Genomic DNA, 20,391 nt, shown 5'->3' with positions numbered 1-20,391 from the left:
ACTTGTACATACAAGACAGACCAAATATTTGTCTGCATCCCAAACTGAAACTGTTTACTACTTTACTAAATATAAGTAAAAAAAAAAAGGGAGATATATACAGGAGGGCCCAGCTTATACAGCAGGTTAGGTTCCACGCTACTGCTGTAAAGAGGAAAATCACTGTAAAGTGAATCATAGCCTCTTTTCACTTTCTAGTGGATATAAAAGCTCGATAACATGTTTACACTATCATTTATTAAGTGAGCAATATAGGTAGGCCTAAAAAAATGCATATACAGCACATATACTATTACCTACCTTAAAATATTTTCTTCCTTGGCTTATAGTGAGTGGTGAATATATTTACTGCAGGAAGTCTGAATAAATAAAGAATGGGTGCAATTGAAAAACCACTGTATTAGTGAAATGATTTAAAGCGAAGCGCTGTAAAGCAGGGCCTGCCTGTATATATATATAGGGTAAAGTGTTAAACTTGTCAGGATCATACAGAAACTTGGTATAAAAACATTTTGATCTATCATGGACTACTCTCAAGTCACAAATTTCCTCTCCTAGGCATGGGGTATCAGGGAAGTGCTTCAGCCATAGTATTGTGACTTATATTCTTCTTCTTTATACTCCTTGATAATTAGAATTAATACAGTTGACCCTTGAACAACACGGATTTTGAACTGGATGTGTCCACTTAAACCAGGGCCCCAATGGAAATGAGTCACTTTGTGACTTTTTTGGGTTATCCCAGGTTCTCTACACATATGCTGCTATGTATGATGATCTATGTAACTGTATTTGTGTATACCTGAGTAAACTTGCTGACTTAATAAGTAAATTGAAGATTTATGACAAAAAAAAAAAAATAAGAAAAAGTTAGCTATGTCATGAATGCATGAAATATATATGGATAATAGTCTATCTTATCATTTACAATCATAAAATACACAAATCTATTATAAAAAGTTAAAATTTATCAAAACTTATGCATACAAACAATTACAGATCGTACGTTCCATTCGCAGTTGAGAGAAATGTAAACAAATATTAAGATTCAATAATATAATACTAATATAATAATAATAATAATAATAATAATAATAATAATAATAATAATAATAATATTATTATTATTATTATTATTATTATTATTATTGTTATTATTATTATTATTATTATTATTATTATTATTATTATTATTATTATTATTATTATTATTATTATACTCATAACTAATTGCTAAACCCAAAAGGTCATTAATATAAAAATAATATATAATAATTATAATAATAATAATAATATTATTATTATTATTATTATTATTATACTCATAAGTAATTGCTAAACCCAAAAGGGTCATTAATATAAAAATAATATATAATAATTATAATAATAATAATAATAATAATAATAATAATAATATTATTATTATTATTATTATTATTATTATTATTATTATTAGAGTTATCACAGTTGCTCTTTGCTGATGGCACTGTGCTTTTGGACGATTCTGAAGAGAAGTTGCAATTACTCAAACCCACACTATTTGCAGATGACACTACATACGTCTTCTCCCACCCGAGCCCAGTCACGCTAGCCAATACTGTAAATACCGAATTACAGAAAATATCTACCTGGATGAGGACTAACAAACTTACACTAAACATTGACAAAACCTACTTCATTCAGTTTGGTAACAGAGCTACAGATGTCCCTCTTAACATAATGATAAACGGAGCACCTATCACAAAACTAACAGAGGGAAAATTCTTAGGAATCCACCTTGATAATAGACTCAAATTTCATACACATATACAACAAATTTCTAAAAAAAATTCCAAGACTGTAGGCATACTATCGAAGATACTGTACTATGCTCCACAGTCAGCCCTCCTGGCCCTATATCACTCACTTATTTACCCCTATCTCACCTATGGAATTTGTGCATGGGGCTCAACAACAATTAACCATCCCAGACCACTAATTACCCAACAAAAGGCTGCAGTTAGAATGATAACAAATTCTCACTACAGGCAGCACACTCCACCAATATTCAATACACTAAACCTACTCACCATACAAAACATCCATACTTATTACTGCACCTATTACATACATAGAACACTTAACTCTGATATTAACCCTCCCCTCAAACATCTCCTTGCCAACCTCAACAGAACACATGACCATAACACAAGGCACAGATCACTCTTTGATGTTCCTCGTGTCCATCTCACACTATGCAAAAACTCAATGCACATAAAAGGCCCTAAAATCTGGAATTCATTACCTGTAAATATAAAAGAAACACTACCTGTTTATAAATTCAAGTCTCTTCTCAAAGATCACTTACTCACCCAAAACCAAATAAATACTGAATAACTCAACCTTATAAATTGTATATCTTAAATGTTTCTCACAATTATATCACATAAATGTTAAACCTAAAACCCAATCTAACTTTACTATTTTTTTAAATAAACTACCTAACAGAATTCTCCATACGACTGAATGTACAATAATGCATGCAACCATATGACCTGTCTTTGTAATACTCACTTGTACTTTATAGTAATCTGTTTCCATTAATGTTTTATCACTGATTTCATCATTGCTTAGTTAATCTTAAGTTAATTTTAAGCCAGCCCGTAATGCTATGCATAGTATAAGTGGCTTTGGCATGCTGCTCTTATCTGTATTTTTTTTGTACCTCTGTATGTGTGCTCAAATTGTAATAAATAAATAAATAAATAAATAAATAAATAAATAAATAAATAAATGCAGTATAGGAAAGAGTAAGGTGATGAGGATAACAAAAAAATTAGGTGACAAAAGATTGCATATCAGATTGGAGGGAGAGAGTAAAACAAGGCAGATTTAAATACCTTACCACCCTTTATATACAAAAAAGTGTCACAAGTATTATCACCAATCATTGCAACACTCTTTAACAAATCCATTGAATCGTCCACCTTCCCTACAGTTCTCAAAATAGCAAGGGTCACCCCGATCCATAAAGGAGGAGACCACACAGAGTTGAATAACTATAGGCCAATATCCAGTTTACACCCTCTCTCTAAAATCTTCGAAAAATTAATTCATAAACGAATCTACTCCTACCTCATCTCCCAAAACATACTCAACCCCTGCCAATTTGGATTCAGGCCTAATAAAAATACTAATGATGCTATTATACACATGCTAGAACATATATACACTGCAAGAGAGAAAAAAGAAGTCCCACTGGGGATCTTCATTGACTTACGTAAAGCTTTTGATACAGTTGACCATGACTTGCTCCACGTAAAATTGTCACACTATGGTATAAGAGGGCACTCCCTCAACTACCTCAAGTCATACCTCAGCAACAGAAGCCAATATGTGTACGCAAATGGGGCAAGCTCTTCCGCACAACCAATTACAGTTGGTGTCCCACAGGGAAGTGTCCTTGGCCTTCTTCTCTTTCTCCTATACATAAATGACCTACCAAATGCTTCGCAATTACTCAAACCCACACTTTTTGCAGATGACACTACATACATCTTCTCTCACCCGAGCAATTCACACTTCCACACCCGGTCACAACTGTAGTGAGTTATTGGTGCAAATGTTGATTGCTGAGTCTCTATCTCTCACACACACACACACACACACACATACAAATTCATACACACACACACATAAACACACACACATACACACACACACACACACACACACACACACATACACAAACTCATACACACACATGCACACACACTCATACACACACACACACATTCATACACACACACACACACTCATACAGACACACACACTCATACTCTCACACACACACACACACACACACACACACACACACACACACGCATATAACAGGAAGGGCGCTGCAATGGATCAGAGAATACCTGACAGGGAGGCAACAACGAGTCATGGTACGTAATGATGTATCACAGTGGGCACCTGTGACGAGCGGGGTCCCACAGGGGTCGGTCCTAGGACCAGTGCTATTTTTGGTATATGTGAACGACATGACGGAAGGGTTAGACTCAGAAGTGTCCCTGTTTGCAGATGATGTGAAGTTAATGAGGAGAATTAAATCTGATGAGGACCAGGCAGGACTTCAAAGAGACCTGGACAGACTGGACACCTGGTCCAGCAAATGGCTTCTCGAATTTAATCCTGCCAAATGCAAAGTCATGAAGATAGGGGAAGGGCACAGAAGACCACAGACAGAGTATAGGCTAGGTGGCCAAAGACTGCAAACCTCACTTAAGGAGAAAGATCTTGGGGTGAGTATAACACCGAGCATGTCTCCGGAAGCACACATCAATCAGATAACTGCTGCAGCATATGGGCGCCTGGCAAACCTGAGAACAGCATTCCGATACCTTAGTAAGGAATCGTTCAAGACACTGTACACTGTGTATGTCAGGCCCATACTGGAGTATGCAGCACCTGTTTGGAACCCGCACTTGATAAAGCACGTCAAGAAACTAGAGAAAGTACAAAGGTTTGCGACAAGGTTAGTTCCAGAGCTAAGGGGAATGTCCTATGAAGAAAGATTAAGGGAAATCGGCCTGACGACACTGGAGGACAGGAGGGTCAGGGGAGACATGATAACGACATATAAAATTCTGCATGGAATAGACAAGGTGGACAAAGACAGGATGTTCCAAGGAGGGGACACAGAAACAAGAGGCCACAATTGGAAGTTGAAGACACAAATGAGTCAGAGAGATATTAGGAAGTATTTCTTCAGTCATAGAGTTGTCAGGCAGTGGAATAGCCTAGAAAATGACGTAGCGGAGGCAGGAACCATACACAGTTTTAAGACGAGGTTTGATAAAGCTCATGGAGCGGGGAGAGAGAGGGCCCAGTAGCAACCGGTGAAGAGGCGGGGCCAGGAGCTAAGACTCGACCCCTGCAACCACAAATAGGCGAGTACACACCCACACACCCACACACACCCACACACACCCACACACACACCCACACACACACTCACACACACACCCACACCTACACACCCACACCTACACACCCATACCCACACTCACACACCCACACCCCCACACCCCCACACCCACACACCCACACACCCACACACCCACACACCCACACACACACACACACACACACACACACACACACAAAGTAACAGAAGTAAGAGCACACACAAGGTAACAGAAGTAAGACACGAGAGAGAGGGGTGGGTTGATTGCGTTTTCCTAGACTGCAGGAAGGCCTTTGACACAGTTCCCCACAAAAGATTAGTGCAGAAGCTGGAGGATCAGGCGCATGTAACAGGGAGGGCACTGCAATGGATCAGGGAATACCTGACAGGGAGGCAGCAACGAGTCATGGTATGTGAAGAGGTATCACAGTGGGCGCCTGTGATGAGCGGGGTCCCACAGGGGTCAGTTCTAGGACCAGTGCTATTTTTTATTTAGCGAACGACATGATGGAAGGAATAGACTCTGAAGTGTTCCTATTCGCAGATGATGTGAAGTTGATGAGAAGAATTAAATCAGATGAGGATGAGGCAGAACTGCAAAGAGACCTGGACAGGCTGGACATGTGGTCCATAAACTGGCTTCTTGAATTCAATCCTGCCAAATGCAAAGTCATGAAGATTGGGGAGGGGCAAAGAAGACCGCAGACAGAGTATAGGCTAGGTGGACAAAGACTACAGACCTCACTCAGGGAGAAAGACCTCGGGGTGACCATAACACCAAGCACGTCACCGGAGGCACACATCAACTAAATAACTGCTGCAGTATATGGGTGCCTGGCAAATCTGAGAATAGCGTTCCGATAACTTAATAAGGAATCGTTCAAGACAATGTACACTGTGTATGTTAGGCCCATACTGGAGTATGCAGCACCAGTCTGGAACCCACACCTGGTCAAGCACATCAAGAAGTTAGAGAAAGTACAAAGGTTTGCAACAAGGCTAGTCCCAGAGCTCAGGGGAATGTCGTACGAGGAAAGGTTGAGGGAAATCGGACTGACGACACTGGAGGACAGAAGGGTCAGGGGAGACATGATAACGACATACAAGATACTGCAGGGAATAGACAAGGTGGACAGAGATAGGATGTTCCAGAGAGGGGACACAGGAACAAGGGGTCACAACTGGAAGCTGAAGACTCAGACGAGTCATAGGGACATTAGGAAGTATTTCTTCAGTCATAGTCGTCAGGAAGTGGAATAGCCTAGCAAGTGAAGTCGTGGAGGCAGGAACCATACATAGTTTTAAGAAGAGATACGATAAAGCTCAGGAAGCAGAGAGAGAGAGGACCTAGTAGCAATCAGTGAAGAGGCGGGGCCAGGAGCTGAGTCTCGACCCCTGCAACCATAATTAGGTGAGTACAATTAGGTGAGTACATACACACACACACCAACATGCACACACACACACACACACACACACACACACACACACACACACACACACACACACACACACACACACACACACACACACACACATGCACACACACATGCACACACACACGCACACACACACGCACACTCACACATGCACACACTTATATACAACAGGCCAAGTGTCTAATCGACATGTGCCTAGGACAGAATGGTAACTAACTAACACACACACACACACTCACACACTCATACACATACACACAAACACACACACACACACACACACACACACACACACACACACACACACACATGCACATATGTGGTAATGCTTTATTTACAGCTAGCAAAGTCAGGGTATTTCTCCAGAATGGTCTGTAATATACCACTGTGGATAAAATACTTAGCCATTTCTTGAACACTTCTGAGTGAGTTGTTTCTAAATTCATTAATTTTATCACACTCCAGTACTGCAGCCATGTATAAACGTAAGTAACCATTCTTACAGTATTCATTACCTTTGTAACTTGTGAGTTCATTACCTTTGTAACTTGTGAGTTCATTACCTTGTACCTAGTTCAGCCATCAAAACTTTGGAGCCCGGTCCCTGGACCCATTGTGTACCTCTGTAATCTGTAAATACCTTTGTAACTTGTCATGATTGTGACTAGACCTACCTGGAGTTCATTACCTTTGTAAATTGTGAGTTCATTACCTTTGTAAATTGTGAATTCATTACCTCTGTAACTTGCTCAGCTATCAAAACTTTGAGGCCCAGTCCCTGGACCCATTATGTACCTCTGTAATCTTTTGACTACCGCCCACAGGATGGGTATGGGGTGCATAATAAACATATTAAACTAACTAAACTAACTCACCCGAGCCCAGTCACGCTAGCCAATACTGTAAATACCGAATTACAGAAAATATCTACCTGGATGAGGACTAACAAACTTACACTAAACATTGACAAAACCTACTTCATTCAGTTTGGTAACAGAGCTACAGATGTCCCTCTTAGCATAACGATAAACGGATCACCTATCACAAAGCTAACAGAGGGAAAATTCTTAGGAATCCACCTTGATAATAGACTCAAATTTCATACACATATACAACAAATTTCTAAGAAAATTTCCAAGACTGTAGGCATACTATCGAAGATACGGTAATATGCTCCACAGTCAGCCCTCCTGGCCCTTTATCACTCTCTTATTTACCCCTATCTCACATATGGAATTTGTGCATGGGGCTCAACAACAATTAACCATCTCAGACCACTAATTACCCAACAAAAGGCTGCAGTTAGAATGATAACAAATTCTCACTACAGGCAGCACACTCCACCAATATTCAATACACTCAACCTACTCACCATACAAAACATCCATACTTATTATTGCACCTATTACATACATAGAACACTTAACTCTGATATTAACCCTCCCCTCAAACATCTCCTTGCCAACCTCAACAGAACACATGACCATAACACAAGGCACAGATCACTCTTTGATGTTCCTCGTGTCCATCTCACGCTATGCAAAAACTCAATGCACATAAAAGGCCCTAAAATCTGGAATTCATTACCTGTAAATATAAAAGAAACACTACCTGTTTATAAATTCAAGTCTCTTCTCAAAGATCACTTACTCACCCAAAACCAAATAAATACTGAATAACTGAACCTTATAAATTGTATATCTTAAATGTTTCTCACAATTATATCACATAAATGTTAAACCTAGGACCCAATCTAACTTTGTTATTTTTTAAATACACTACCTAACAGAATATACTCCATTCTACTGAATGTACAGCAATGCATGCAACCATATGACCTGTCTTTGTAATACTCATTTGTGCTTTATAGTTATCTGTTTACAATAATGTTTTATCACTGATTTCATCATTGCTTAGTTAATCTTAAGTTAATTTTAAGCCTGCCCGTAATGCTATGCATATAAGTGGCTTTGGCATGCTGCTCTTACCTGTATTTTTTTGTACCTCTGTATGTATGCTAAAATTACTAAATAAATAAATAAATAAATGTATTCAGATAGTTAGGAGTGGATATGTCAGCAGATGGGTCTATGAAAGATGAGGTGAATCATAGAACTGATGAGGGGAAAATGGTGAGTGGTGCACTTAGAAGTCTGTGGAGACAAAGAAATTTGTCCATGGAAGCAAAGAAGGGAATGTATAAGAGTATATTTATGCCAGTGCACTTGTATAGGTGTGAAACATGGGTGGTGGATGTTGAAACAAGGAGAAGGCTGGAGACATTGGAGATGTCATGTCTGAGAGCAATGTGTGGTGTGAATATAATGCAGAGAATTCATAGTTTGGAAATTAGGAGAAGGTGCAGGATTACCAAAACTATTATCCAGAGGGCTGAGGAGGGGTTGCTGAGGTGGTTTGGACATGTAGAGAGAACAAAATAAAACAGAATGCCTTCGAGAGTGTATAAATCTGTAGCATAGGAAAGGTGGGGTAGTGGTCGGCCTAGGAAAGGCTGGAAGGAGAGAGGGGGTAAAGGAGGTTTTGTGGGCATGGGGCTTGGACTTCCAACAAGCATGTGTGAGCTTGTTAGATAGGAGTGAATGGGGCCATTGTTTTTAGGACTTGACGTGCTGTTGGAGTGTGAGCAAGGTAACATTTATGAAGGGATTCAGGGAAACCAGCATGCCAGACTAGAGTCCTGGAGATGGGAAGTACAGGCCTCCCTCAACATTCATGTTTTCAACTTTCGCGGACTTCACACATTCGCGAATTCCCAACCGCCAAATTCCCAGCCGCCAAATCATATTTAAGTTTACCTCCAGGAGTCCCTACTACCCTCCCTCCGACCCCAGCAACTGGCAGCCAGCCCTCCCACCACTGTGTGGTGAGTGTTTTGTTTGTTCATTATTTGCTATTAAACTACAGTATAAATAATGTAAACCCATCCATGACTGCATATTAGAATGGCTATTCGGACAGGTATTGGAAGGTGACATCATGTGTTTACTCTCGAGCACAGTGAAGAATCAAACATTTCTGCTACTGCTAATAATAATAATAATAATAATAATAATAATAATAATAATAATAATAATAATAATACAGTGGACCCCCGCATAACGATTACCTCCGAATGCGACCAATTATGTAAGTGTATTTATGTAAGTGCGTTTGTACGTGTATGTTTGGGGGTCTGAAATGGACTAATCTACTTCACAATATTCCTTATGGGAATAAATTCGGTCAGTGAAAAAATATCGTTAACCGGGGGTCCACTGTAATAATAATAATAATAATAATAATAATACAGTGTTTGCACTCTGAAGGAGGGGTGTTAATGTTGCAGTTTTATAACTGTACTGTAAGTGTGCCTCTGGCAAGAAAGTGATGGAGGGAATGATACAAGTTTTTCTTTTTTGGGCCACCCTGCCTTGGTGGGAGGTGGCCGATGTGTTAATAAAAAAAAATTATTAATACAGATCATACGTGTTCCATTCACAGTTGACAGAAATATAAACAAACGTGAAGATGCAGTATTAAATCATGAATAAATAATGAATTTCTTTTTCACAAAGATAAATCATCTGTCTCTCAGTACCTGCATCAATACTGTCTTATATGATACAAATCACCGTAGATGTTAAATGTATTACTAACACTAGACATCAAAAATGATGCAGGTGCTGACAGACAGATGATTTATATTGTAAACAGATGATGTAAACTTACAGTACTGGTAAATACAGCACAGTACTGTAAATGTATTTTCTCTTTCTTATGATTTTCTTAATAACATTTTCTTTTCTCTAGCTTACTTTATAATAATACAGCATATACAGCATATACAGCAAATACCACCTGGTGGTTCACACTTACACTCACTCACCCATTTGACCATAAACAGAAATATCACTCTCAATCTTAAAATAATGAATCCTAACTAGTCATAAGTTGGCCTGTGATACTCCAATACTGAAGCTATGTATTGTGCCAAAATAAAAGCATTCACATTGCTAAACTCACAAACTAGTATTTAGTCACTTAGCCATAATACCAACTTACCTCATAATTTGTAATATTTTAAATTTAAGAATTAATCTAAGTCTGCCCGAAATGCCTAGCCATGCTAGGTGTTCTACTGGTACCCTCTGTAGTTATTATTTTACTATATGTAAACCACACAATAACCAAATTCTGTAAACTCAGCATTGTAATCATTATAGAGAATAAACTTTGAATTGAATATAATACATATAATATACAAATATGTGTTAATCGACTGTTTACGTTATCAGTAATGCTTCTGGTTAGCGGTATGCTATTAGTAGTTAGGTTTTTGAGGAGTCCAAAGTTATATGAGGATTTTCGATTACACGGGAAGGTTGGTGCCCCTAACCCCCACATCATTCAAGGGTCAACTGTATTTAGTTTTTATGGCTCTCTAACAGTAGACTCAAACACCAACCTAAAAGCAAGGTTAAAATAAAAGGAAATAAGTTATAGTGAGGTACAGCAAAAGGGTCAGAGGAAGCTGTTCTGGATACAGGCAGCTGAGTTTGGGTGAAACATAAAAAAATAAGATAATAAATAATATTTGTAGATAAGATGTTAGATAATAGTCCACAGATGTTGCACAAATGAAAGAAAAAAAATTGTCCATGGAAGAATTATAGCTATGGGTGGAGCATTTATTATTAGACAAAGATGGCAAGTTATCAAGAAAAAACTTTAAATAAAAAAAACTTTAAATATTAAAAATCCCTAAAAATCATACAAAACATTTACATCCCATGGGATTTTACAGCATCTTAAAAGAATCAGCACTCAGACACTAAAATGAAACTACACAAATATAATGACAATTTTTTTTAGACTACTATCCTACAATAAACAGGCACACAACTCAGTCATTTGCCTTCGCACTTAAAATCAAGCACAATTTTTTTACCTAGAAAGCAAAAAGAGAAAAAACTCCAAAGTACAATTCTTATTTTACAATAATTAGAAATACTGTTCATGTCAGGAGAAAGAAACATTCATGGCATGTTAAATCCTTTGCAAAACTTTTTCTATTCTTATTCTTAGTGCCCTGTATACATTTTCTGGTGCTACTTTAGCATGCGGTCTACCAGCACATTTACACTAACCTAACCTAGGTTAGGCTAGCTAAAGTAGCACCCATTTTCTTTAAGCCATATGCAAATTCTAGAATTATCATATATTTAGTGAGTTTTAACTACTGTAATATCAAATGTATGACTTTGCATAACATACCTGATGCAAGTTCCTCCATTACTGCAGGGATTGGAAGAGATAGCAGTGCAGGGATCAATCTCATAGCAGTTAGGGCCATAAAATCCTCGTAGACAGTCACATGTGTATGACCCATCAGAAGCATTCTGACACTTGCCTAATATAAATAAATAGATAATAATTGAGGACTGCTCCTTGGCAGATTTCAGTGACTAATTATATTTTAAGGTGTACAACACTAAGTCAGTTTTTCACTCGAGATACTGTCTTGTGCAAACGTTAAGAATTGTCATCACACCTAATGAAACCCACACAAAGAGGGCCCGGGTTCAATTCCCAGCAGGGTGGAAACATTTCCTTAAACCTGTTGTCCTCTTCACCTAGCAACAAATAGGCACATGGGTGTTAGTCAACTGGTGTGGGTCACATCCTGGGGTACAAGATTGGGGACCCCAATGGAAATGAGACAGTCCCTCAATGATGCACTGCCTTTCTTGGGTTATCCTGGGTGGCTAACCCTCCAGGGTTAAAAATCCAAACTAAATCTTATCTTATCATATTTGTACGCTCGTGTGCATATGTCTGTGCGTGCGCCCACATGTGTGTATGTGTGTGCGCGCGTGCTAGTGTGGGTGTATGACCCACTTAATATTTGTATTTATAACTCATTACAATTGTGACCAGGTGTGGACGTATCAGTGGCTCATTACTTTGTACAGTGGAGCCTCAAAAATCGAACTTAATCCATTCTAGGAGCTAGTTCTAAATTCGAAAAGTCTGAAATTCAAAGCAATATTTCCCATAAGAAATAATGGAAATACAATTAATCCGTTCCTGAAACCCAAAAATATTCACACAAAAAATACATTTTATAGAGATTAATTACAGTTTTACATACAACATACTATAGTTTTTAATTATGTATAGTAATACATATAAAATAACATTTTTACTTACCTTTATTGAAGACTGGTGATGGCATCTGGAAGATAGGGAGAAGGAGAGAGGGAGTTGGGGTTAGTGTTTGGAAGGAGAATCCCCCTCCATGAGGACTTCAGGTAAAGCCCTCTCTGGGGTTACTTCCCTTCTCTGTCTTTTAATGCCACTAGGACCAGCTTGAGAGTCACTGGACCCGTCTCACAAAATAACTGTCCACAGTCCTCTGTTTCTGGCGCCTCTTTAACATTTCCCTAAAATGGGACATGGTTCTGTCACTGAACTTGTTGCAAAGATGGCTTGTTTCAGCTTGCTCAGAGTGGTACTTCTGCACAAACACTTGGACATCATTCCACTTGCCACAAATCTCCTTAATCTTTGAAGAAGGCACCTCATCCACTCCCTATATTAACACCTTTCGCAACATCAGCTTCCTTGATTTATTCTTTCTTTGACAGGATAGAACCGATGGTCGACTTGTTTTTCCCATACATCCTGGCAATCTCAACAAGTCTCGCACCACTCTCATACTTCTGTATTATTTCCTTCTTCACATCTATGGTGTTTCTCACTTTCTTTACCACAGGGGTACCATTAGCAAGTTTCTTTGGGCCCATGGCAGCTTATTTCACAGTCCAACAAGCACTAAACACAACGAAATAATCGTAAAATGCGTGAATGAGAGCACAGGTTAGTGTTCACTCAAGCATAAACAAAGCTAGACTGCTCATGGCGCCTGTGTGGGGACGCGGGCGGCAGACAGGTCCCGTACCCGGCAGTCCGAAAATAGGGGCGTGTTCGATAATAGGGACACAGTTTGTCCGAAAAAATGGCCCTATTTTCGAAACGTTCGATATGTGATACGTTCGATTTTTGAGGTTCCACTGTAATTTGTTCATGACTGTAACCATGTATAGGAGTGAGGCTGATTCATTACCTTTGTAACTTGTCATGATTGTGACCAGATCTACCTGGAGTTCATTACCTTTGTAACTAGTTCAGCTATCATAACTTTGGGGTCCAGTCCCTGGACCCATTATGTACCTTTGTAATCTTTTGACTACCGCCCACAGGATGGGTATGGGGTGCATAATAAAGATATTAAACTAACTTATCTTATGTTATCTTATCACCTAACCCAAACTGAAATAGCATAGTATAATTTAGTCTTACTCTGCTGTGGTCTTGCCTATGCTGTTACCAGGCAACAATACTAAGCGGTGACTGGATCTGATGTGTCAAAAACATATTATTTTCGCTCATGTATTGCAAAACAACAATCAGCCCAAGGATTACCTCTTTATTCTGTGGTGTAGGTATTGTAAAATATTAAATGTCTGATTTCCACTGAGGAGCAGCCTTCAATTATAATCTGTGTGCTCAAATTGGAAATAAATAAATAAATAAAAAAATATGTACAGACTGAGCAGCTTTTTTTGTGGTGTAGACGATGAAGTAAATTATTATTCTGAAATTATTTCTTTACAAGGGTAAAAGGCAAAGGGTGGCCTGATGCTGGTGAAAGGCTCTTGATCCATGGAATTATTCCCACCCCTCCCATTCCCCCAGGTACAGTATGATTCTTACAGGTTCAGTGTTTTTGAGAGGAGGAGGATTAGAAGAAATAGGAGGAGGAGGAGGTGACCCATTACAAGCCTGTCATCTTTCTGGACCAGCTCTCACAGGATGGTTGTGAAGTGCATAATAAAACTACTGTATTAAATTAACTACAAAGGTACTGAATGAGCTTACCAAAGTGCTTGCAGGGGTTGACGGGAACACACGGATTGTGGTACTGACAGTTTTGTCCGTAATATCCTGGGTGACAGACACAGGAGTACCCAGGGGCATACTTCTGTAGGGTACAATTGCTCTTTCCACACACACCCTCTGCACAGTCTAAAGCAAAAAAGAAAAATGATAATATGTATTTCTGCATGTTGCAGAAATAATGTAGTTTACATGAAATACGTAATACAACAATGCCTCCATTATTACTGAAAATTATTTCCATTCTGGCAATATTAAAACACAGAGGGCTGAAGAAGGGTTGTTGAGGTGGTTTGGTTATTTAGAGAGGTTAGAGTAAAATAGGATAACCTGGGGGGTATATAAATCTGGTGGGGTAGGGGTCGTCATAGAAAAGGACTTTTTTGTGTGTGTGTGTGTACTCACCTAATTGTACTCACCTAATTGTGGTTGCAGGGGTCGAGACTCAGCTCCTGGCCCCGCCTCTTCACTGATCGCTACTAGGTCCTCTCCCTCTCTGCTTCCTGAGCTTTGTCATACCTCTTCTTAAAACTATGTATGGTTCCTGCCTCCACTACTTCACTAGCTAGGCTATTCCACTTCCTGACGACTCTATGACTGAAGAAATACTTCCTAACGTCCCTGTGACTCGTCTGAGTCTTCAGCTTCCAGTTGTGACCCCTTGTCCCTGTGTTCCCTCTCTGGAACATCCTATCTCTGTCCACCTTGTCTATTCCCCGCAGTATCTTGTATGTCGTTATCATGTCTCCCCTGACCCTTCTGTCCTCCAGTGTCGTCAGTCCGATTTCCCTCAACCTTTCCTCGTATGACATTCCCCTGAGCTCTGGGACTAGCCTTGTTGCAAACCTTTGTACTTTCTCTAACTTCTTGATGTGCTTGACCAGGTGTGGGTTCCAGACTGGTGCTGCATACTCCAGTATGGGCCTAACATACACAGTGTACAGTGTCTTGAACGATTCTTTATTAAGGTATCGGAACGCTATTCTCAGGTTCGCCAGGCGCCCATATTCTGCAGCAGTTATTTGGTTGATGTGTGCCTCCGGTGACGTGCTCGGTGTTATGGTCACCTCGAGGTCTTTCTCCCTGAGTGAGGTCTGTAGTCTTTGTCCACCTAGCCTATACTCTGTCTGCGGTCTTCTTTGCCCCTCCCCAATCTTCATGACTTTGCATTTGGCAGGGTTGAATTCGAGAAGCCAGTTTCTGGACCACATGTCCAGCCTGTCCAGGTCTCTTTGCAGTCCTGCCTCATCCTCATCCGATTTAATTCTTCTCATCAACTTCACATCATCTGCGAATAGGGACACTTCAGAGTCTATTCCTTCCATCATGTCGTTCGCATATATCAAAAATAGCACTGGTCCTAGAGCTGACCCCTGTGGGACCCCGCTCATCACAGGCGCCCACTGTGATACCTCTTCACGTACCATGACTCGTTGTTGCCTCCCTGTCAGGTATTCCCTGATCCATTGCAGTGCCCTCCCTGTTATATGCGCCTGATCCTCCAGCTTCTGCACTAATCTCTTGTGGAGAATTGTGTCAAAGGCCTTCCTGCAGTCTAGGAAAATGCAATCAACCCACCCCTCTCTCTCGTGTCTTACTTCTGTTACCTTGTCATAAAACTCCAGAAGGTTTGTGACACAGGATTTGCCTTCCATGAACCCATGCTGGTTTTCATTTCTAATCTTGTTCCGTTCCAGGTGTTCCACCACTCTCCTCCTGATAATCTTCTCCATGACTTTGCACACAATACATGTCAGAGACACAGGTCTGTAGTTTAGTGCCTCATTTCTGTTTCCTTTCTTAAATATGGGGACTACATTTGCTGTCTTCCATTTCTCAGGTAGTTGCCCAGTTTCAAGGGATGTATTGAAGATTGTGGTTAGGGGCACGCACAGCATCTCTGCTCCTTCTCTAAGGACCCATGGGGAGATGTGTGTGTGTGTGTGTGTGTATGTGTGTGTGTGTGTGTGTGTGTGTGTGTGTGTGTGTGTGTGTGTGTGTGTGTGTGTGTGTGTGTGTGTGTGTGTGTGTGTGTGTGTGTGTGTGTACTCACCTAGTTGTGGTTGCAGGGATCGATTCATAGCTCCTGGCCCTGCCTCTTCACTGGCTGCTACTGTGTTAGTTACCATTTTCTCATAGGCACATATCAATAAGACAATAGGCCTGTTGTATATGTGTGTGTGTGTGTGTGTGTGTGTGTGTGTGTGTGTGTACTCACCTAACTGTAGTTGCAGGGTCAAGACTCAGCTCCTGGCCCTGCCTCTTCACTAAATGCTACTAGGTCCTCTCACTCCCGGCTCCATGAGCTTTATCATACCTTGTCTTAAAGCTATGTATGGTTCCTGCCTCCACTACATCACTCGCCAGACTGTTCCACTTCCTGAAAACTCTATGACTGAAGAAATACTTCCTAACATCCCTGTGATTCGTCTGAGTCTTCACCTTCCAAGAGTGACCCCTTGTTTCTGTGTCCCCTCTCTGGAACATCCTGTCTCTGTCCACTTTGCCTATTCCACGCAGTATTAAGTATGTCATTATCATGTCTCCCATAACCCTCCTGTCTTCCAATGTCGTCAGGCCGATTTCCCTTAACCTTTCTTCACAGGACATTCCCCTTAGCTCTGGAACTAACTCTGTTGCAAACCTTTGCACTTTCTCTAATTTCTTATCGTGCTTGACCCAGTGTGCGTTCCAAACTGGTGCTGCATACTCCAGTATGGGCTTGATGTACACAGTGTACAGCGCCTTGAAAGATTCCTTACTTAGGTATCAGAACGCTAATCTCAGGTTTGCCAGGCGCCCATATGCTGCAGCAGTTGTCTAGTTGATGTGTGCTTTATTTATTTATTTATTTATTTATTTATTTATTTAGAAATTTAGCATACATACAGAGGTACAAAAAAATACATGTAAGAGCAGCATGCCAAAGCTTTCGGAGACATACTCGGTGTTATACTCATCCCAAGATCTTTCTCCTTGAGCAAGGTTTGCAGTCTTTGGCCACCTAGCCTATACTCTGTCTGCAGTCTTCTCTGCCCTTCTCTTATCTTCATGACTTTGCATTTGGCAGGGTTAAATTCGAGAAGCCAGTTGCTGGACCAGGTGTCCAGCCTGTCCATGTCACTTTGAAATCCTGCCTGATCCTCATCTGATTTAATTCTCCTCATTAACTTCACATCATCTGCGAACAGGGACACCTCTGAGTCTATCCCTTCCAACATGTCATTCACATATAGTACCAAAAATAGCTCTGGTCGTAGGACCAACCCCTGTGGGACCCCGCTTGTCACAGGTGCCCACTGTGATACCTCGTCACGTACCATTACTCACTGTTACCTCCCTGTCAGGTATTCTCTTATCCATTGCAGTCCCCTTCCCGTTATACGTGCCTGATTCTCTAGTTTCTCCATTAATCTCTTGTGCGCAACTGTGTCGAAGGCCTTCTTGCAGTCCAAGAAAATGCAATCAACCCACCCCTCCCTCTCGTGTCTTACTTCTGCTACTTTATTACAAAACTGTGTGTGTGCATGTATGTGTGTGTGTGTGTGTGTGTGTGTGTGTGTGTGTGTGTGTGTGTGTGTGTGTGTGTGTGTGTGTGTGTGTGTGTGTGTGCTCACCTAGTTGACGTTGCAGGGGTTGAGTCCGAGCTGCTGGCCCCGCCTCTTCACTGGTTGCTACTAGGTCACTCTCCCTGAACCTTGAGCTTTGTCATACCTCTGCTTAAAGCTATGTATGGATCCTGCCTCCACTACATCGCTTCCCAAACTACGTATTCCACTTCCTGACTACTCTGTGGCTGAAGAAATACTTCCTAACATCCCTGTGATTTATCTGTGTCTTCAAGTTCCAACTGTGTCCCCTTGTTGCTGTGTCCCATCTCTGAAACATTCTGTCTCTATCCACCTTGTCAATTCCTCTCAGTATTTTATATGTCATTATCATGTCCCCCCTATCTCTATCTCTCCTGTCCTCCAGTGTCGTCAGGTCGACTTCCCTTAACCTCTCCTTGTAGGACATACCTCTCAGTTCCGGGACTAGTCTTGTTGCAACCCTTTGCACTTTCTCTAGTCTCTTTACATGCTTGGCTAGATGTGGGTTCCAAACTGGTGCCACATACTCCAATATGGGCCTAAAATACACAGTGTACAGGGTCCTGAACAATTCCTTACTAAGATGGCGGAATGCTGTTCTTACGTTTGCTAGGCGCCCATATGCTGCAGCAGTTATTTGGTTGATATGTGCCTCAGATATGCCTCGTGTTATACTCACCCCAAGATCTATATCCTTGAGTGAGGTTTGTTAGTCTCTGACCCCCTAAGAGATAGATAAGATAAGATAAGATAAGATTTCGTTCGGATTTTTAACCCCGGAGGGTTAGCCACCCAGGATAACCCAAGAAAGTCAGTGCGTCATCGAGGACTGTCTAACTTATTTCCATTGGGGTCCTTAATCTTGTCCCCCAGGATGCGACCCACACCAGTCGACTAACACCCAGGTACCTATTTGCTGCTAGGTGAACAGGACAACAGGTGTAAGGAAACGTGTCGAAATGTTTCCACCCACCGGGAATCGAACCCGGGCCCTCCGTGTGTGAAGCGGGAGCTTTAGCCACCAGGCCACCGGGCCGAACCACCAGGCCACCAGGCCTAGACTGTACTCTGTCTGCGGTCTTCTTTGCCCTTCCCCAATCTTCATTACTTTGCACTTGGTGGGGTTGAACTCCAGGAGAAAATTGCTGGACCAGGCCTGCAGCCTGTCCAGATCCCTTTGTAGTTCTGCCTGGTCCTCGTCCGATTGAATCCTTCTCAACAAGTTCACATCATCTGCAAACAGGGACACTTTGGAGACTACTCCTTCCGCCATGTCATTCACGAATACTAGAAACAGCACTGGTCCTAGGACCCCTGTGGAACCCCACTCATCACAGGCGCCCACTTTGACACCTCGTCTCGTACCATGACTTGCTGCTGTCTTCCTGACAGGTATTCCCTGATCCATTGTAGTGCCTTCCCTGTTATCCCTGCCTGATCCTCCAGTTTTTGCACTAATCTCTTGTGTAAAACTGTGTTAAACACCTTCTTACAGTCCAAGAAAATGCAATCTACCCATCCCTCTCTCTCTTGTCTTACTGCTGTCACCCTGTCATAGAACTCCAGTAGGTTTGTGACATAGGATTTGCCATCCCTGAAACCATGTTGGTTGTTGTTGATAAGCTCATTTCTTTCTAGGTGTTCCACCAATCTTCTCCATGACTTTGCATACTATACATGTCAGTGACACTGGTCTATAGTTTAGTGCTTCTTGTCTGTCTCCTTTTTTAAAAATTGGATCACATTTGCTGTCTTCCATATCTCAGGTAATTTTCCTGTTTCGATAGATGTGATGAATATTGTTGTTAGGGGTACACACAGTGCCTCTGCACCCTCTCTCAGGACCCATGGAGAGATGTTATCCAGCCCCATCGCCTTTGAGGTGTCTAGCTCGCTCAGGAGCCTGTTCACTTCTTCTTTGGTTGTATGTATTGTGTCCAACACTGGGTGGTGTACCCCACCTCTCCATCTTTCTGGAGCCCCTTCTGTCTCCTCTGTGAACACTTCTTTGAATCTCATGTTGAGTTCCTCATGTACTTCTTGCTTGTTTCTTGTGATCTCTCCTTCCTTCCTTAGCCTGATTACCTGGTTCTTGACTGTTGTTCTTCTCTTGATGTGGCTGTACAACAGCTTCGGGTCAGATTTGGCTTTCGCTGCTATGACATTTACATACTGTCATTGGGCCTGCCTTCTTACCTGTGCATATTCATATCTGGCTCTATGACTGCTCTCCTTATTCCCCTGGGTCCTTTGCCTTTTATGCTTCTTCCATTCCCTAGCACACTTGGTTTTGGCCTCACTGCACCCTTGGGTGAACCACGGGCTCATCCTGGTTTTTCATTATTCCTGTTATCCTTGGGTACAAACCTCTCCTCAGCTTCCTTGCAAATTGTTGTCACATATTCCATCATCTCGTTTACTGACTTCCCTGCCAGTTCTCTACCCCACTGAA

The 20,391-nt window shown here is 41.1% G+C and overlaps 1 protein-coding gene across 3 annotated transcripts in view; it reads right to left on the bottom strand.

Annotated features, from left to right (window-relative positions):
• The window catches only part of LOC128686359 (uncharacterized), a 552,092-nt gene that overhangs the window by 193,609 nt on the left and 338,092 nt on the right, over positions 1-20,391 (bottom strand). For all 3 annotated transcript variants that reach the window (XM_070085880.1, XM_070085883.1, XM_070085882.1), the window contains exons 8-9: positions 14,332-14,478; positions 11,665-11,800 (exon numbers count right to left, since the gene is read on the bottom strand). In XM_070085880.1, the coding sequence (XP_069941981.1) occupies positions 11,665-11,800; positions 14,332-14,478 (283 nt within the window). The remainder of the gene's footprint in view (positions 1-11,664; positions 11,801-14,331; positions 14,479-20,391) is intronic.

Source organism: Cherax quadricarinatus, chromosome 17 (genome assembly GCF_038502225.1).
Source record: "Cherax quadricarinatus isolate ZL_2023a chromosome 17, ASM3850222v1, whole genome shotgun sequence".
NCBI lineage: Eukaryota > Metazoa > Arthropoda > Malacostraca > Decapoda > Parastacidae > Cherax > Cherax quadricarinatus.
The sequence above is the reverse complement of the archived record's forward strand: the minus strand, read 5'-3'. Positions and strand labels throughout refer to the sequence as shown.